This window comes from Acinonyx jubatus, chromosome D3 (genome assembly GCF_027475565.1).
Source record: "Acinonyx jubatus isolate Ajub_Pintada_27869175 chromosome D3, VMU_Ajub_asm_v1.0, whole genome shotgun sequence".
Lineage (NCBI taxonomy): Eukaryota > Metazoa > Chordata > Mammalia > Carnivora > Felidae > Acinonyx > Acinonyx jubatus.
In genome coordinates, this window is record NC_069392.1 from 56,425,801 (window position 1) to 56,446,424 (window position 20,624).

General features: G+C 40.1%; 2 protein-coding genes and 1 long non-coding RNA gene across 15 annotated transcripts in view; 1 reads left to right on the forward strand and 2 right to left on the reverse strand.

The window, feature by feature from the left end:
• The window catches only part of TPGS2 (tubulin polyglutamylase complex subunit 2), a 68,754-nt gene extending 57,770 nt beyond the window's left edge, over positions 1–10,984 (reverse strand). For 3 of the 4 annotated variants that reach the window (XR_008291909.1, XM_027068816.2, XM_027068818.2), the window contains exon 1: positions 10,845–10,981. Coding sequence is in view for 2 of the 4 variants with exons in the window: in XM_027068816.2 (XP_026924617.1) it covers positions 10,845–10,920 (76 nt within the window). In the remaining 2 variants the exon portion in view is untranslated. Of the gene's footprint in view, positions 1–10,844 lie in introns of all 4 variants that reach the window. The other variant, XM_027068817.2, reaches the window with a different exon arrangement.
• Positions 10,985–11,082: 98 nt separating this feature from the next.
• Positions 11,083–20,624, forward strand: part of KIAA1328 (KIAA1328 ortholog) — a 355,545-nt gene continuing 346,003 nt past the window's right edge. For 5 of the 10 annotated variants that reach the window (XM_053206692.1, XM_027068806.2, XM_027068807.2 and 2 more), the window contains exons 1-3: positions 11,083–11,383; positions 17,811–17,846; positions 18,578–18,717. In XM_053206692.1, the coding sequence (XP_053062667.1) occupies positions 11,083–11,383; positions 17,811–17,846; positions 18,578–18,717 (477 nt within the window). Of the gene's footprint in view, positions 11,384–11,494; positions 11,630–12,546; positions 12,657–13,537; positions 13,567–13,813; positions 14,444–17,810; positions 17,847–18,577; positions 18,718–20,624 lie in introns of those variants that run through there. The other 5 variants (XM_027068810.2, XM_027068815.2, XM_027068812.2 and 2 more) reach the window with 4 other exon arrangements.
• LOC128312513 (uncharacterized) overlaps positions 11,511–20,624 on the reverse strand; it is a 93,520-nt gene continuing 84,406 nt past the window's right edge. Inside the window, exon 3 of the long non-coding RNA XR_008291913.1 lies at positions 11,511–12,136. This is a non-coding gene — a long non-coding RNA (uncharacterized LOC128312513). The remainder of the gene's footprint in view (positions 12,137–20,624) is intronic.

The window sequence follows — 20,624 nt, forward strand, 5'->3', positions numbered from 1 at the left end:
TAAGGTGGAAAAACACTGTGAGCTTTAAGCCGTTACACTTGGGCTAAGTCCTTGCTATGCCCCTGGCTGATTAGGATGGAAGATGCTGTCTCGCCCTTCAGGGGTGGCCCATTTGGTAATGTTCCCACCAAAGGTAAGACAGTGAATAATAAATGTTATTACTGACACTCTATAGCGAGGACAAGAGGGTGAGGATAGGCCACTCCAAGTGGCTAGGCTGACTCCATGTATGGGTCTAGTTAAGAGTTTATGTACAAACCTCATTGTGTGCCCCTTAGCAAAGCCCTTTAGCAATTAACCTATGCAAATGCAGACTCTAGCTTTAATCAGTCTTAGCAGCCTATTACTCCAACTGCAGTAAAACAGCACAATACAGAATTCTTTGTCAACAATCCAGTGGTTGCATAATGATGTCATCTAAGTACACCCAGGAGGCAGTCTAGTGCGTAGGGTTGCTGGAGGACACATATTTCATATAAACCAGTATAAGCACCTGACATTAAGCTTTTGATTGCCAACCCACCCATTTCAAATACATTCATCTTAAATAAACGAATTGCCAGCTATATGACACAGCTACAATCTAAACAATCAGGAACCAGGGCACCCCACTCATTAAGTTCCCCTTTTAAAAAGCCCTGAGTAACTGGGGTAACTGATGGTTTGACTGACCTTGCCTTTCTCCTCCCATGCCCAAATTCCCACACCTAAATTTTAAATTCACCAATAAAGAGTGATTCTGTGAAACCCTGGCCTCCCCACCCTTGGGCCCCAATAAAAGATACAGGTCTGCTCCTCATCCCCGCCATCGGGCTGTGTGGCCCTCAGGCCTGGCATGTGCCCTCTAGGACCTGTGCACAATAAATCCTTTCTTCAAAGTTCCCTAACTGTTGTCGCTGAGGTGCAGCTTGCAAGCATAGTAAGAACCACAGGTGCCAGTCCAGGTGCAACATTAACACTGGCTCCAGTCAGGAAAATGTGGGGGCTCATCACCAATCCTACATGCCAGGTGAGTGCCTGAGGCATTCTTAGCCGATAGCATCACTATGAATAGGCTGAGACAGACAAGCACACAATGATTCAGTGGGTAACAGGTTCAGGTTCAGGGTCTACAAGGCTTAAACAGAACTGCTGTGATGCTATTACAGATGAGGGTATGAAACTGAATAAAAGAAACTTCATTTAAAATGGAGTCAGGAGGCCAAAAGCGGGAGCCTGCAAGGTCTACCACTCTGTCAACTTCACACTTCAACAGAAAGAAGTACCCTGCCTTTGTTACTCTAGTAGGAGGAAAGAATTTCTCCTTGCCCAGCAACAACCCAGCCAATGAAAAACCATCACTACTCTGAACTCTCACTGTCCGCCAATGAACTACCTTTAAAGCAGCCCCTTCAATTCCTTCCTTTTTCTGTTTCTCGTCTTTCATTTCTACACTTGCCTACTGTTTGCCACAGCTTGTATGTCTAGAATTGCAATTCTCTGCTATTCCCCCTCCCTCCCAAAAAATCATTTTGCTGATAAAATAACTGGCTGTTTTACTTTTAGGGACAAAAAGGACACATGATACTTTAAACACATCCAGAATAGGCTTTAGAAACCATCCTATAATAAATTGTTTAAGATGTACCCACTGTAGGGACTTCGTTATACAATACAAACAGCACTGGTGGGGAGGAGGTGCTGAGGATGGAGAAGAGAGGGATATAAAATAAATTTCATTTGTACAATGCTCTATTTCAGGGAAGTAGTATAAATTATCGTTTAATCTTTCAATGATCTTGTAAAGCAGGTATCATTACCCCCATTTTTTTAAAATGCTTTTATTCCTTTTTTTTTTTTTTGAGAGAGAGAGTGAGTGAGTGGGGAGTGGGGTGCAGAGAGAGGGAGAGATCCCAATCAGGCTCCACACTGACAGTGCAGAACCTGATGTGGTTCTTGAACCCACAAACCATAAGATCATGACCTGAGCCAAAACCAAGAGTTGGACACTTAACTGACTGAGCCACCCAGGTGCCCCTACTCTTATTATGTTTTTTAAAGATAAGGAAACAGGATGAGAAACATTAAATAATTTCATAGAACTAAATCTCTAACCACAACTGCAACATGAAGCCTAATGCTTTTTCTACCATGTTGTCTTAGCTAATTCCGACATGGGATGGGAGGGAGCTTTCCCCAAACCACCAAGCAATTCTCAGACATCAGCTGGGTTTCCTACAATTCAACTCAATTCTGACATCATCTACCTAGAGATAGCATCCACAGGCTAAGGGCTCAGTCCCACAAAACTGCCTTCCACTTCAGATGCCAGTTCCAAAGCCAAGTTGTTATTTGTGCTTCTGACTATAAATAAGAGGTTCCCCCTTATTGAATCTCTTCTTTGGTTCAATTAGTTTTGCTAGAGCGACTCACAGAACTCAAGAAGCCTATTTTCTTAACAGATTACAAAGGATGTTATAAATCAACAGTGAGATAAAGAAATGCATAAGGCAAGGTCCCAAACACAGGAGCTTCTGTCCTCATGTGTCTGGGGCCCGACACAATGGCAAGTGGAAGCCTTCTGGGTCATTAACCCGGAAGCTCTGCAAGCCTGCTCCTTTTGGACTTTTATGGAGGCTTCATTACATGGGCATGATTGAGGAAATCCCTGACCACTAGCAATTCATTCAATCTCTAGCCCCTCACCCTTCCCTGGAAATCAGGGACCAGAACCAAAAGTTCTAACCCTCTAATCATAGTTGGTTGTCCAGGCCACCAGCCCCCATCCTTATTAGGTTACCTAGGGGCTTTCCAGAAGGTACATTAACATAACAAAGGACAGCTTTTTATCACTCTCCTCACTTAGAAAATTCTAAAGGTCTTAGAAAGTCTGCTAGAACCAGGAAGACTAAATATGTATTTCTTATTATAAATGACAATATCACAGATAGCCGAAAGCATTATGAAGATGTTTAGAAAGCAATAGCAATAACAAGCTGTCCTTGGTCTATTAAGATGTGACAGGATAAGTACTATCTGACGAGACAGTTATCCCCACTCTCCGGCCTTTGTGATCAATGGCAAGCATTTGTGAGCAGCCTGGCTAGAATAACCTGTATGGCAGAGTAAGGAAATATTAAACAGCATGCATATGAAACTCAGGTCTTCAGACCCAATAGTCCACTCCAGGTAACTATGTGACATGCCACAGATGAAAACTCTCTGTGGTAGCTTATTCCAAAGCCGGGTGTTATCAGTTCCTTCCTTTCCTGCCAGCCCATGCCAGGAGAAGTCTATTTCTCCACCTTCTTGAATTTGGGGTTGGCCTGTGACGGCTTTGAGCAATAAAATACAGCAAAGAGATGCTGTGCCAGTTTGGACTTAGATAGGACTGGCAGTTTTCCTCTTCCTCTCTGTGCCCTGAGGGACCACACAATGAATCCAAGCTACTCTTTCGAAGAGAGAATGTTGAGAAGCATTGAGAGGCCAGAAATGAGTGCAAAAGCCATCTTGGACTTCCAGCCTAGCCGAACTTTCAAATAATTCCAGTCCCAGCTGCCATCTAATTGCAACCACTGGAGAAACCCAAAATGAGAACTATCTCAGCTGAGCCCAGTCAACTGGGAGAAACAGTAAATTGCTTATTCCAAGCCACTATGTTTTGGGGTGGTTTGCCACCCAGCAATAGATAACTGGGACACACACCCTAACAGAAAACAAATCTCTAAGCCAACATCTCTGATGTAATTAATGAGGACCTGCTATGTCCTCAGCTTGGGAGACTTACTGCCAGAGATTAGGAATTTAAGTAGAAGACACTGTCTCAAGAAATACTGCCTAAACATTACAAACATGAAACGGAAGTGAAAACTTTAAGACAATATATATGTTAAACTGAGTGATACAGACCCTAAGGGCCTCAGGAGTTAAAGACAGAGAGGGAGGTAGATAAAGACTGAAAAAGTGACTGGCTCACTGAACACCTACTCCTGCTCCCTCCTAGTGTGCTTTCCTGTATTTTAGAGATTTGACAGCTAAAGGCTAGATTTCTCAGATTCCCCTGCAGCTAGGCTCCCTCAGGAGACCCATATTCCTGCATGGAAACTCACCCTCCTACAGATTGGGAGGAGGAGAGGCAGAAGGCAAATGTGAGATTGGCTCTTCTCACAAACAGAGCTGCAAAAGGCACTTCTCAAGTCTGCAGCTTCGTTAGCACACTAGCTGTAGGTACTTCCCTCTTAGCACCCCCCTTCTGCAGGATGGTTCTCAACCTGGAGTCCACTCCCGTTAGCTCTCCCAGTGATTTTGTGAGCTAATGTCCCTTCATCGATCCACTGCTGCCTGACTAGCTAAAGGGTTTTTCTAGCCTTAAATTAGCTAGAGTGTATTCCATGGTCTGCGACCAAGAACTCTGACACACAGTCCGCATTTGTGGATTCAGAGGTGACTTTTCAGGAGAGGCAAAGGTGTACAGGTCAGAGAAAGTGGTCATTTACATGACTTAAAAATTGTGTCCACAGAGCTGAAGTATGAGAGATTCTGGAATCCAAGATATGATGATAAAGGTCTTTTATTTTTTAGACATTAAAGGTCTTTAGAGCCAGAAGAGAAAAAATAATGCAGAAATCTCCCTGACTAAATACGAATATTCAAAGGGAATAACTGAAGAGTGTTAATCTATTATGCAAATCAAAGAATAAGGTAAGGATGTACCTGAAACCACGGCTTGAAGGTAGGGTGTGTGGAGCACGGGGAAGTGGGGTGGGGTTAATTGCACAGAAAAAAATTAACAGCCAACATGATGTAAATATCTTTAGAAGGATCAGCTTGCAGGGTTCAACTTTGGTCGCACCTGGGAATTTGGCCTTTGGATGTATTCAATATTGACAAGGCTAGTTTGCCCACCTTTGGCTTACCTACTAAACGTTGCTATCTTTCTAGGAGTCTACAATTTCACTAGCTGTGGCTGATTGTTTTGCCTATGTGACCAGCCCCAACAAAAACCCCTGGAATTTGAGTCTTTAGTTTGTCATAATCATCATCGGTACCTTAATCTTTCGCTCTCATCCCACTTTTGTTTTATCTTTGTATGTATTTATGTATGTCTGCATGTGTATGAAAATGCTGCTCACCATCAGTCATTTTGCTTAGGTTTTCCTTATCTATGTGTGATTTCATAAAAGTCACCCTCTAGTAACTTCCTCTGAAAGGGCACATGGGTACAGAAACCTAAGTTCTTTTATCTGAAAGATAGTTTGGCTGGTTATAAAATCCTTGGTTCACATCTTCTTTCATTGAATTTCCTAAAAACACTGTTTTATTCTTACCTTGCTTGGTATGCTGGTTTTTGAGGTCTGATGCTGGTCTAATTCTTTTGACTTTGTAAGTTATTTGTGTTTTTGCTTTGAGGCCTTGAGGATTTCATCTTTATTTCTGATCTTACTTTTACTACTGTATGTCTTAAAGTTGATAGTTCTTGGGGCGCCTGGGTGGCTCAGTCGGTTAAACATCCGACTTCGGCTCAGGTCACGATCTCACGGTCCGTGAGTTCGAGCCCCGCATCGGGCTCTGGGCTGATGGCCCAGAGCCTGGAGCCTGCTTCCAATTCTGTGTCTCCCTCTCTCTCTGCCCCTCCCCCGTTCATGCTCTGTCTCTCTCTGTCTCAAAAATAAATAAACGTTAAAAAAAAATTAAAAAAAAAAAGTTGATAGTTCTTGGTTAATTTTTTCCAGGTATTCAGGAAGCCCTTTCAGAATCAGATCTTTTCCCATTTTTGGAAAGTTTTTAATATAGTTTTAAATATTATTTCTGTTCCACTATTTTGTTTTTGCTCTTCACAGACTCTAATAATATGAATAGCATTCCTTATTTGCTTATCTTCCATTTCCCCTTCCTTCTTGACCCTTTTACTTTTTTATGTCGCTTTCTTGGTTGTTTTCCTATTTTTCTTCAATGCTCTAGACTAAATTCACTTCAATCTAGTCTCCTTATGATACCTTATAATTTACCCTTTATTTAGAACTTTGTTTCCTTCAAATTATAGTCTGAGTTTATTCAACTCTTTTTTCATTTTCCCTCCTTTTTTCCCCTCTATTTCTGTTCTTAGTTTTTGAGTGTGTGATTCTGAGCAGTTTTTCATATCCTCAGATGCTTGTTTATGTATTTTAATTCTGTCTGGAGTTTAGACTTGCTGTTTTCTTCTGCTTTATACTTGTTTTTTGGGAAAAAGTATCAGTTGAAAGAGAACAGAAAACCCAGAAATAAATGCACAATTAAATGGTCAATTAATCTTTGACAAAGGAGGAATGAATATACAATGGGAAAAAGACAGTTTCTTCAACAAATGGTGTTGGGAAAACTGGACAACATGCAAAAGAATGAAACCGGACCACTTTCTTTCACCACATAAGAGAATAAACTCAAAATGGATTAAAGATCTAAATGTGAGACCCGTGGGCACCTGGGTGGCTCAGTCAGTTAAGTGTCCAACTTCGGCTCAGGTCATAATCTCACAGTTTGTGGGTTTGAGCCCCATATCACACTCTGTGCTGACAGCTCAGGGCCTGGAACCCGCTTCCAGATTCTGTGTCTCCCTCTTTCTCTGCCCCTCTGCCACTCACACTTTCTCTCTCTCTCAAAAATAAATAAACATTAAAACAATTAAATGTGAGACCTGAAACTATAAAATCCTTGAAGAAAGCACAGGCTGTAATCTCTCTGACACAGGCTGTGGCAACATTTTTATAGATATGTCTCCTGAGGTAAGGGAAATAAAAGCAAAAACAAACTACTGGGACTACATCAAAATAAAAAGTTTCTGCACAGTGAAGGAATCAATCAGTAAAACTAAAAGGCAACCTATGGACTAGAAGAGGATATTTGCAAATGACACCAGATAAAGGATCAATATCCAAAATATGTAAATAACTTATATAACTCAATACTCAAAAACAATCCAATCATGGGCAGAAGACATGAATAGAGATTTCGCTAAAGACAACAGACAAATGGCCAACAGACACATGAAAAGATGCTCATTATTACTTATCATCAGGGAAATGCAAATCAAAACTACAATCAGGTATCACCTTATACCTGTCAGAATGGCTAAAATCAACAACAAAGAAAGAAGGTGTGGGTGAAGCTGTAGATAAAAAAGATCCCTCTTCCACTGTTTGTGGGAATGCAATCTGGTACAGACAGTATGGAAAACAGTATGTTCCTTAAAAAATTAAAAATTGAACTACCCTGCAATCCAGTAATTGCACTACTGGGCATTTACCCAAAGAATACAAAAATGCTAATTCAAAGAGATACATGCACCTCCACGTTTACTGAAGCATTATTTACGATAGCCAAGACACGGAAGCAGCCCAAGTGATTGTCCATCCATTGATGAATGGATAGAGATGACATGATATACATATGTGTATATATATGTGTATATATATATGTGTATATATACATATATGTGTATATATGTGTATATATGTATACATATATATGTGTATATATATTTATATGTATATATTATATACATATAAAACACCTAATGGAATATTCAGCCATAAAAAATGAAATGCTGCCATTTGCAACAACATGGATAGAAGAAAATAAGTTTGTCAGAGACAGACAAATGCTCTATGATTTCACCTATGTGTGGAATTTAAGAAACAAACAAGCAAAAGGGAAAAATAAGAGAGGCAAACCAACAGACTGTTAGCTATAGAGAAATAACTTATGGTTGCCAGGTGGGAGGTGGATAGGGGAATGGGGGAAATTGGCATGGGGATTAAAGAGTACACTTATCATGATGAACGTAAGTAAATAAATTAATTAAATAAAATGATAAAAAAAGAATTACAAAAAAAAGTAGAGAAGTTTAGGATGGAGAAATATAGATTATATAGATGAACCTTGAGTAACACAGAGGTTAGGTGTCGGGATGCTGACCACCCCCCGCCCCCAACGAAGTTGAAAATCTGTGTATAACCTTTGACTCTAAAAACTTAACTACTAATAGCCTACTATGGGAAACCTTACTGATAACATAAAATCAATTAACACACATTTTGTATGTTATATGTATTATATACTGTATTCTTAAAATAAACTAGAAAAAAGAAAATGTTAAGAAAATCATAAGAAAGAGAAAATACATTTCAACTACTGTACTATAGAAAATCCAGGTATAAATGAACCACACAGTTCAAATCTGTGTTGTTCAAAGGTCAGCTGTAATTGATCTTGTTGCATCTCATGCAGATCATTTTTCACACTGTATGTATAATCATCTGTTATCAAATGTAACATTTGCCTACTCCAGGTTCCACTGAGTAGGAAAACATTTTGTCATCATAAAAAAAAATTTTTTTCCCTCAGCTGATTGTTTAGTATTTCATTTCCTGACTGCAGCATTAATTCTCTATGGGTTCTACTTTTCTCTTGTCCATTTTGTGAAACTGTGGTGTTTAACAAGATGTCTACTTTAATGACACTGTTTCTAGTCAGTTGAAGCAAAGTCCAGATATTTTAGCAGGTTTTTTGTGTATAGGGGAGTGATGTGAGCTTTCCTTTTTCTTTGTCTTCTTATTATCAATTGTCAAAAAAACTCTTCCATTTTGCACATATTCTTCTCTAGAATACATGCACTTGGAATACGGTCCCTTTAAATTGTATGGCCGACCCTTTAGACAGCGCCTACTTTGAAGTCACTTTACTGCAGCCCTACTCTGTTCTACCACTTGTTACTGTTGCACTTTCAGATTGGGGCGGGTTTTAATCTTTCTGTCGTTCCAACTAGCCTCTTTTGCTGGCATCCTTTCTGGGTCTGCCTTTGCTTGCCACAGAATCTTCTAGCAATGAGCAACTGGCACTGGAACAGTGCTGGGATTTGTTGTTGTTTTCTGTTTTTACTCATAGTTATTTTGCACTTTTGGCATTCTCTATCTTTAAATAATGTTGGGTTTGGAACTGGATAGAATTGTCATAGTTATGGACAACACTTCACACAACATTTAGGGAGCAGATTTTGGTACGGTACTTTGCTTACCTCACACCCACCACGGATGTCAGCCAGCTTGTTTTTTTAAAATCCTCTTAATATGTTTTTAAAACAAAAGCCAAATGTGAAAAAAATAAAAATATAATTGATATTTGACTTGTGATTAACTGAAATTATGAGGTTGTGGTTAAATTTACAAAGAGCATTACACTGTTGATGGGAGACCAGCTTCACTATAAATTTAATTACCAGAGTAGTTTAATTCCTTAGGTAGGTTTTGCCTTGTGTTACCAGATGTGTCAGACACCTGAAATGCTTAATAACAGATAGAATATACTAAATGTAGAAATTAAACTTGAAATGTTGACAGTTACTTAATTATTTAGGGCTTTAAATTGAACTGACAGCTTAAGGGAAATTTAGCCGGCCTGACTTGAATAGATTAATCAAAAGAAAGTAACTTTTTAAATGAGGAGATAGGATATGGTTGTGCTTGAAGATTAGATCTCTCCTTGCCCAATTCTACAACTTCATTTCTAAAGCTCACCATTTCTCCCAAACGTATGATAGTGTTTCATGTCTCACTGCGCATTTACCGTAGACACTGGGGAACCCCAGGGAGAACAAGACAAAGTTCCTAGACTTGTGGACTTCTATTAAAGAAGAGACCAGCAAATGAAAAAAGCAACCAAGTAAGCAATTCCAAGTAGTGACAAAGCCACAAGGATTAAAAATATATATATAAAAGATAAGGGAAGACAATGATAGAGAAGGGTGTTACCAGAATTACATTCAGGGAAGGCCTCTCTGAGGTACTGATATTTGATGAGATTTGAATGAAGTGAGGGAAAGACATTTAGAAGAAGATGGGGGGTGGGGTGCGGGAGGCAGGAGGGAGAAGGGGAGGGTCTAGAAGAGGCCTTGAAGCAGGAACAAGCTTGGTGAGTTTAAGGTACACACAAGGAGGCCACTGCGGCTGAAAGAGTAAAAATAAGGTCAGAAAGAGAGGAGAGTAGCTCAAAAACAGACTTGTGGGTCACAGTACAGAATTATGGGAAGGCATCAAAGCATGACATTTGGCCTGCTTCGGCTTTTTCCTCCTTGGTTATCTGGCCAGCTTCAATTTGTCTTTCAAAATCTAGCAACATCTCCTGTAGGCCATATTTCTTAACTCCCCAGGTAAGGTCAATCACCTCCTCCTGTGTGCTACTTCTGAGCAATAATAGATTACTACTGGCCGCCTCTCACATTTCTAGGGGTACCTAGGCTGTTGATTTTTACCTAGGTTGTGTTTTGCTTCCCCCCCCCCACCCCATCTTTGTAATCCTTGAGTCTAACACAGTGGCGGGTGCTAAGTAAAGGTTCCATAAAGGAAAAACTAACCCTTTCAGTGGCACAAGCCTTGACTCCTTCCAACCACTTGGGGTGCGGTACCCGGAGGCGCACGGGAGTTGTTGCCCTGGAAGGCTGCACGCACAGTTCCCCAGCTCTCTGCTACCAGAGGAAGGGCTTGCGTTTCAAGGATACTTCCTTGGCCAAGAATGCCTCTCCGGAAACCCAACGGCCCCTCAGTCAGGTGCCCGCTGTCTCCCTTTTGCACGCCTTTGCTCGTCCTTCCCGGGCCCTGGGTTGGGGAGTGGGAGGGGGGTGGAACCTTCAAGCTTCCCAGCTCTGCGTTCTCACACTACCCGCAAACGCTCCGTGGGCCTAGTCACGCACCGGGAACCCTCTCCTTCCTTAACAACGGAAGTTACAGCAGCGGTGCCCACTGGCACACAGGGTCCGCGTCGCGCCGCCCCTCCTTGCTTCTAGTGTACATCTGGTCCCGCAGTCGCCCCCCACGGAACCCAGCCCCACTCACCTAGAATGCGGGTGATGCCCAGGGTCAGCTTCTCCAGGTGCGGCTTGTTGCAGCCTGGGGGCGGCGTCTCCTCCATGACTCGCGTCCCGGCTCCGCGCGCTGCGGGGGCAGCAGCGGGGACGCAGCGGGCGAGCGGGGTGGGCGGGACGGCTGGACGCCGCCCCAGAACCTCGGCCGTCCAGTTCACGGCACGCCGGGAGTTGTAGTGCTCGGCGCCTGAGAGCGCGGCGAGGCGGAGATGGGGGGCCCCGGCTGCTCTGGGAGTAGTGGTTCCGTGCGGCGCTCGTACCCGCGGCCCCGGCGGTCGTGCCACACCACGCCGCCTGGACAGAGCGACTCCTCCGCCCGGACCCTTCCGCCCCGCCGGGGCCGGTCGCGCAAGCGGGGGCGGGCCTCTGTGCCGTGCGGCCAATCCGGCCTGGGCCTGGAGGCTGGGGCGGGGCGGCCCCGGCGCGACGCCCCGAGTGGCGGTTGTTTCAAGATGGCGGACGTGGCGGGCCCCTCCCGCCCCGGCGCGGCTGCGTTCTGGAGCCGGGACTGTATCCTTTGCCCGCCTGGCAGGGGGCGCCGGCGCCCTCCACCGCGCGGCGAGAGGTCGCGTGGGACTGAGTGGAGGGGCGACGCTCGATGCTATCTCTGGGGGCGGGGCCGTCCTTTCCGGCCGTCGTGTAGGTGCCGGGCTTTCCCCTGACTTGGGTGTTAGGTAGCTGGGAGCCAGATTCTGTCTCCAGGCTGGAGCTCCAGGCTGGAGACTCAGGACTGAGGTTTTCCAGCCCTCCTTGGCGGTGAGCTTTGGAAAGATGGCCTAGAATCTTGGTCCAGCCAGGGGCTGGGAGGGTCCCTCTGACCGTGGTGACCTCGGGCCGGCTGAATCTCTGCGGAGGAGGGTAGGGTGTGGGCTAGACAGGGAGCCTTTTTGTCTTGGTTTAGGACTGTCCTTGGTCTGCGTTGTTAGGAGCAAGTCAGGACCTTGTCGGACTTCGAAGGCCTGTCAGTGATTGATGATTTACTTTCTTGCTGGGATTTTCGGAGAGGTTGGGGCTGGACGTGGTCTGGTGGTACTGGTTACGGAATAAAAAGCGTTGCAAGTCTTTGCTGCTGGAAGTAGTGTTGATTTTCATGCGGACTGTGGGTCCCCACTGGCAGGATTGAAGTTTTTGAGTTGTTTTGGGGTGGAGAAGCTGTGGAGCTTTACCGCTGTGGTGGTGTTCCCAGTTAAGTAACTGATGAGACGTGTGACAGACTGATTCTTTCTTGGGTTTGGATAGACGGTGCCCGCCTGATCTTTGGTCCTAGTAAGTTACATCACGTTAGAGAAGTGTTACATGAAGAGAGGGCAGTCCGTGTACTGAGTGCCTGCAGAGGCAAGTCTTTTTGTCTGTTTGCTAGGATTGATGATAGAGCATTGTTTGAAGCATTGCTGTTAACTTTGGCAGAATCATTTTCTGCACGTTCTACTTAGCTCCCTGTGAAACTTACAAAATTATATTATCAGTTTTACTGATTGAGTTATAGAACTAGGATTACAGTGTCATGTGTAGAGAGGGATATTTTTGCATTCCTTGCTCAGTGTTTAATACTTTGTAAACATAATTACCACTTGTCTCTGATAGGTGGGTGACAAGTAAAATCATGCACGTGTACTGTGGATGAAAACACACTAGTGCACTGTGCAAATTAAATATTTTTTTTTTCTTATCAGGAAGGATGCAAAGAGAATATGTGCATTGGGAACTGGGCTGAATTAGGAAGTCAGGAAATTGGGATGAGTCTTTTCTCATGGAACACTATGCCTGCAATGGATACTTGAAGGTTAGCAGCTTCTAAGGTGCTTTTTTTAGTGTAGTCATTTTCATAACCACTTATGTGGTTTCAGTGGTTATTCCTTAACTTTCTCTATGACCAAGGGAATTGTTCTCACCGGTATAAGTGGTGTGTGTGGGGGGGGGGGGGGGCAGTGTATTGCTGTTCCACTAATTAAGTTAATAGGTAAATAAACAAACTGTATTCTTGGTCTAAGCAGCCCTGTATGCTCACTTAGTCATATAGTTATTATTCCTTATTTCACATAGAAGTCCTATATTCTCTCTTTTCTCTCTTTTCACCCTTACTCTGAAAATTAATGTAAAATACTTATCTTCTCATTGAAAGTGAGTAGTAGAAATCAAATGGGGAAGATAGTGGTGATTAAATTTGATAGAAATTCCGTAATTTGAAATGAATTGCAAGGTTACTAGTATTACCTATTTCCCTCACCTATTGCATAAAATTCCCAGTTATCATCCAGCCTCAGATGTTTTCATTTTAAATCTCCATAGGACACAAAAGCAATGTCAAATATAAATTTGCTACTGAATCTTTGCTAAAAAGTATAAGGATAGTTATGAATCATTTGGTTTAATCATGTGTCTTTGGATCTTTATTACACTAATGACTTCCTAGACCACCTCATAGGCTTTATATAGAAGTTTCAATAGAAAAAAACAAAAAGAATGTATGTATAATCTGGTATTCTTTTCACACTGTTAAAAGAAAGTTTTTCAATGCTTTGCCTAAACAATTAGAGAAATGTGACTAGGAAATTTCCTGGTCCTAGATGTTTCTGTCATGTGAGGACAGATCATCTGTGACTGAACATCACCTTTTTTTTTTTTTTCCTTACTGTTCTTATGAGTTCTGCATCTCCTGCACAGTATGATTCAGCAGTAATGTTTGGCACAAGGTATGTCTTTATACCTACTGTGTAAAAACAGTGAGTATCCCATGTTGTCATTTTATGGGTTAAATCTACAAGTAAAATATGCCCCTTCAGCCATAAACTGTTTTTCTTCAGTATAGTTCCTGGTAGTGTCAAAAGAAATTAATGTTTCTGCAGTATCTAAATTTGATTGGGTAATACACTCCAGTGTTTTATCATTAACTGCATTTTTTTTTTAACGTTTATTTATTTTTGAGACAGAGAGAGACAGAGCATGAATGGGGGAGGGTCAGAGAGAGAGAGGGAGGCACAGAATCTGAAACAGACTCCAGGCTCTGAGCTGTCAGCACAGAGCCCGATGAGGGGCTTGAACTCACGGACAGCGAGATCATGACCTGAGCTGAAGTCGGACGCTTAACCGACTGAGCCACCCAGGCGCCCCTCATTAACTGTATTTTTAACTTGATATTAACAAATATGAACTGTAAGGGACTTGGTCAAAACATTGCAGTAGCTATAATCTCTGCCATTGAATATTCAATTACAGATAGAGACTTTATGTTGATGTTAAGAGAATATACTAGCCAGGAAAGTCATTTGGGTCAATGATAATTACATACATATACGTGTGTTGCTGGTAAGTGAAACTAAAAAAGGTTAGATTAGGCTGTGCAACACCAAGTTTATTTTCTTCAGCTTTTGTTGACCTGAGATAGATATGCTCCTTCCTCTGTACTTTTGGTTTCTAATTACTGCTTTAATTCTGGGGATTTGGAGTTTGGTACTAGCATTAAGGATGCTTTATAATTTGCTGTACTTGTCTTAGTAAAGAACTTCCAAAGAAGCTGAAGTAGAACTGAGGTGACACATAGAACCCAGTAAGAGGTCCAGTAGACATTTGGTATATACTGTGTCTCTTTGACTTTTCCTGTGAAATATGTTTGTATATTTTTCAGACTTTGTATTTGAAGAAAGTAAGTTATTTGGGTTCTTGAATGAAGATAGATTACCAGTGATTACAAAGGATAGGTTGGATGGAGGCAATTTCAAATATTTTTATGTTTATTTTTTTAAAACCCATGTTAAGGTTAATTTAGCATTTTTATATTTGAAAAGATATTTAGCATGAATGTGGCTAATGGGTTTTGCCTGCATATTTTGACATTTTCCTTTACCCTTCAAGGTAATTCTGGCTGGTCTAAGAATTAAAATGACATGAGATAGATTAAGAGGAGAAAATCAAATTTAATTACGTATATATGGGGAATCTATGTATCTGTGTGAGGTTCCAAAGAAGCGAAATGAGGTATATATGTCATCCCAAACTAAGGGGAAGGGAATAGGGATCTGGGACTTTAAAGGCAAGGAAAGCAATTCACAGGAAGGTGAAAAGGGATAAATGTTTGGTAAACAAATGTTTCCTGGGCCATATAGAAACAATGGGACATAGAAAGGAATTTAACAAACAGACTTTGCTAAATTCCTTCCTATCTACCACTCCTAGTTTATGTTATACATAGTTATTTATGGTGATTCTCTCTTCTGGGAGTAGGTCCTGCATCTAAATTCTTTTAGGCAATTAGCGGCAGGGACAAGGATTCTTCATGAGTCTTTTGGGCCTTGATTGTTTTCTGGTCAAAATAATCCACATGCCAAAGTGGACATTTGGGGTGATCAGTTCTGAATCCCTACAGGATAGAAAGACAACACGGAAAAGTTGTTAGTTCTTTATAGAATTAAATATCACTTTAATTCTTTCATAGACGGTTCACTACGAGCTGGGCATTTGACATTAGGGGATATAACATTGAACAAAACCAGGGGAAAAATCCTCCTCCACTTGGTGCTTACGTTTTTGTGAGATGAGATGAGGTCATGAATAAGTAAAACATGTTGTATGCCCAATGATTATAGGTGACATATAAAGAAAAAGCAGGAAAAGGGTAGCTATCATGGGCGTCTTTTGTCTGATATTATGCCAGTACCACATTGTTTTGATTACTATAGCTTTGTAATATAGTTTGAAATCATAAAGCATGATGTCCGTAGCTTTGTTTTTCTTAAGATTGGTTTCACTGTTTAGGGCCTTTTGTGGTTCCATAGAAATTTTAGGATTGTTTGTTCTATTCCTATGAAAAATCACATTGGAATTTTGATAGAGATTGCACTGAATCTGTAGATTGCTTTGGTATAGACATTTTTAACAATATTAATTATTACACTTTATAACCATGGAATAAGTTTCTGTTTGTGTCTTCAATTTCTTTAATGTCTTACAGTGTTCAGTGTATAGGTCTTTCACCTGCTTGTTTAAATTTTAAATTCTTAGGTATTGTATTCTTTTTGGATGCAGTTGTAAATGGGATTGTTTTCTTCTTTTTCTGTTTCTATTCATGTAGAGAAACATGGCAGATTTTTTATACTGATTTTGCATCTTGCAACTTTGTCGAATTCATTTATTCTTATGGTTTTATTTGTAGTCTTTAGGGTTTTCTATATGTAATATGTCATCTGCAAATAAAGCTTATGAAAGATCTCTACAGTTTGCTTTTCCTAAAAAGGAAACAGTTATTAGCTCAGAGTAAGGATGTGGGAGGTGGCATCAGGTTTGAGAGAAGATACTTGATGAGCTTCCAAATCATGATGCAGCTGAGTTGGTTCCTCAGTGGCTGGTCTGTTCCAGCTGTGAGCAGTCTTCTTCATGAATGTTCTAGGGAAGTCTAGTGTGTTTCCCAGGATTCAGTTATGTTAGTCTTTCCATAGGTTGTCTTTGGAGAATATTCTGCAAATTCATCATTACTGTATCCTCTAATTGAAGACGTTGCCAAATGGAGCTTGTCCTGAATCATCTTGAATATTTTTCCCTTGGGTACCTTCCCATGTGGGTATCTCTAACAGCAGATTATTTATTGAGAACCTATGTGCACTAGTCCCAAGGGATATAAAAAAAACGACTTGGTTTTTGCTGTTGAAGAGGCTGCATAATTTCATTTTGTAAGGCTTTTTTTAGATTGGGTGTCAGTGAATTTGTAAATTTTCTCTCTGCTCCCCTGTTAGCTGCTGTCAATTTCCTTAGACTAGTGGGGTCTGATTTTGTTTGTTTACTTGTCTTCTGTGCCCCTTAACATTTTCTGAGCTCCATACCTGATGTCTGAGAGGATTTGAAGTGTAGAGGCACTAGTTATCAGCGCAAATCTTGAATCTGTGGCAGTATTTGTGTGCTGCTGCAGAGAGCTGTTGGAAATCACCTGGCGGCTCACAAAGTAGCACCCCCTTTGTATTCCTAAATTCCTATGGGGATTCTGAGCACTTAACAATCAGCCTCCTTGAAAAGATTCCATAGCTAGGAGTGACCCTGAACTGATGTATATTGACTTTTTTTAACATGTTGTTAAATCTACTATTTTACTCCAGCCTTTGCCTGGAAGGAAATTTTTAATAATTGATTTGTCTAGAAATCTCGGAGAAGAAAGCATTTTATGAAAGAACAGAAAACAGGAATTTTGTAGGTCATTTGGAAAAAATTATTTACACACTTACTTCCCGGAAGTGTAATCAAAGGTTATCAAATTGTGGACTTATCTGGATTTAGATATAGTTCTGAATAAGATTTTGTTTCTTAAAGAAAGCTTTCTTATTATATTGGTTCTATAACACTATTATGATCTTAGCCTTTCTAAATTTTTCCTTTTGAAATTCAAAATAGTTCTTTTTGTCTTCAATTTCTTCCACTTGTTAAATCATAGGGCTTCTGGGACATTTCATGAATGCACTGCAGAAGAATAAAACCTTTTTGTGTTTGCATGATGGACTTGCCCTCAAACAGTGTTTGTTCTTCAGAGCTAAAGCTCATTTTGAAATTATTTATTCATGCCTAAAATAACTTGTCCGTTCTCCAATAATAAACAAACTGGTGCATTTAACTCCTTGCTTACAAAAGGAAAGGTAATGAAAGGAACTTCACAGCAGAATTTATTATTCCAAGATATCTCACTTGGAAATAAGCATGGGTGAAAGTTTTATTATGGAAGAAGACCTCCCAAAAATTTCACAAAACATATAGTGGGACTATGTAAAGATGAACTTTAAAAGATTAAGTTTACTACATTTTATTTCAGTTGCATTGTTTTCTAATTTTGTTTTTAAAAGCTAGTTATAAATTCCCAGGTCAAAAGAAATTAGAAATTATAACAGAAGTACAGAACAGAGGCAGCATTTGGATATTGGACGATCTTTTTTAGTATTTTCCTTCATGTCCTTCTTCACAGTTTCTGATGAAGAGCAATCAGTAGTGTATGTTCCAGGTATGGTTTTCTGTACTAATTTTGTAAGCTTCCTTTGCTTCTTAAGTGTTAGGAGAAAATAAAACAGTAGGACCATTTTGCCGATATAACTAGAGGCAGAACAATTCATTGGAAAGTAATTTAAAAAAAACACAACTTGGTTTGACCTATAGGTTTCAAACCTATAAGGTTTGAAATACTGCCTTATTTTATGGGCTGGTCAGGCAAGTAAGCTTTAGATGAACTTGTAGAACATTTCATTTCATCTCTTAAAAAGCAAGAGATTCTTATTTTTTTATATTACAAATAATAGACTAAATTTTATAGTTCAAAGAAAAATGTGAAAACTTCTTGATACAGGGTTTATGTGATAGACTCCTTAAAGCTTACTGGTTATTACTAAATGAGTGTTAAATTGAACCACTGAAGGTACTCTGACTATGTGAAAAATCAGATTTTTAATTTCCCCTACATTAAGGTATATATTGACTGTACCTTAAGATTTATAAGTTTTAATGTGACTTATGAATTTCCACATCACCTTTTAAAAATATTTAAGTTGAACCTTAAATGTATTCAAAACATAATCTTTCCATGGTTCATTATTTATTAAGAGGTTTAAAATGAAGTTTATGAAGTAGAATTTTCCCTGTGGGATCCCATAAGGAGGGATATTGGAGAAGTGCTTACTGGGGGGGCGAGTGTAAGAGAATAAGGTATAATTTATTATCTTGTTTGATGGAAATCCTTAGGAATTTCTACGGAAGGAAATGCCAGATCAAGACACAAGTTGAGTCCAAAAGCTGATGTCAAACTTAAGACTTCCAAGGTTACTGCTGCTTCAGTCTCCATGGAGTCTTTAAAAGGTGCAGGAGACTCGGTAGATGAACAGGTCAGTAATTTCCCTTTTTTTCCCTTACTCTTCAATCTTTATAAATGCTGACCAATATCTGATAGATATATAAATGCTGACCAATATCTGATAGATAAGGGTAGAAGAGTCCTTGAAAGAACGTTAGATAATCTACAAGCAATCTTAAAAGGTACAGAGGATTCTGGGATACTTTACATGGTATGAATATAAAGTATGTAGATTACTCAAAGGTTTTGATCTAAAATGTCTAGGTTTGCCTTCAGGCTTAGTTAAGTAAAATTTATTATCTTGGTATGTCTCAAAAGACCTACATCCTGATATATGTGAAGTTAGTAAATCAAATTGACAATGAATTTTTCTTTTATTAAGTGTCCTTTATATTTTTGTTCATGTGAATTTGTTAGGTGATGGTAGATAAACCTCTATGTATAAGAAAGAAATGTTGTTAAAAGAAAATTTCCCCTACTTTATTATTATTTCCTTTACTTTAAAAATATCATAAAGACTCTTTACAGCCCAGTCATTGATTCCTCCTTCATTGTTGCCTTTGTAATAGTATCTGTACATTCCTTTGCTGTAGACTCTTACCTGATAGGTTTATTTTATTTTACTTTTTGTTACATTTTGTCTCCCCAGCCAGAGGGTAAGTCAGGGTTTGGCAATGTATCACCTATAGGCCTAATTTCCTTGCTGCCTATTTTGTGAGTAAAGGTGTATTGGAATACACGCACACTTATTCTTTTAATATTATTGCTCCTTTTGTATTATAATGGTAGAGTTGCTACCATAGTGTCTGCCCACAAAGCCAAAATATTTACTATCGAACCCCTTTAGAGAAGGGGTTCCCGGCTCAGTTCTTGAGTACATTTCCAATATCTAGTTTGTTGCTGATCGTTGTGTTTAGAAATGTATAGGATTTACCTGGGATGAGCCCAAAAGCCCTACTTGTGTTACTTGTATCCTCATTGTACCCACTCTACACTGAGATGTGAATAGTAGTTGAATTTGCAAGTTCTTATTAAAAGTTGAAAGTGTTTTTTTCATGTGATGATTTGTGCATTTTATACTGAACGATTGCCTGCTTTTGGATTAAGTCCATATTTTGGGAGGGCTTATTAACTATAATTCTTTTTTGGGCTATTTCACTGGCTTTGGGAATTATAGTATACATCTTTAGCTTAGCACAGCCTATTTTTTTTTGATGTTTATTTATTTATGTTGTGTGTGCACACATGTAAGTGGGGGAGGGCAGAGAGAGAGGGGAAGAGAATCCCAAGCAGGCTCCATACTGTCGGCATGGAGCCCTATGCAGGGCTCCATCTCTTGAACTGTGAGATCATGACCTGACCCAAAATCAAGAGTCAGACACTTAACCCACTGAGCCACCCAGGTGCCCCTATCACAGCCTATTTTAAGTTATAGTTTCCACTTCACCTAGAATTTTGAGGACCTTTCAGCAGTCTATGTCCTGACTTTTGTGATATTGTCATACATTTTACTTCTATAGGTAAAACCCCCCAATACATTGTTATTTCTTTTGCTTAAATAGTCAGCGGTCTTTTTTTTTTTTTTGTATTGATATATAATTTACATATCATAAAATTTACCCTTTCAAAATGTATAATTCATTGGGTGTTTTGTTGTTGTTGTTGTTGTTTTGTTTTATTTTTGTATATTTACAGAGTTGTGGATCCATCACCTCAGTCTAATTCTGGAACATTTTCATCATCCCAGAAAGAAACTCCATTATGTATTAGCAGTCACTTCCCATTCCCTATTCATCTTAGCCCCTAGCAACCACTAATCTACTTTAGTCTCTATAGATTTGTCTATTCTGGGCATTTCATGTAAATGGAATCCTATAATATGTGACCTTTTGTGGCTGGCTACATTCACTTAGCATAATGATTTCAAGGTTTATCTAT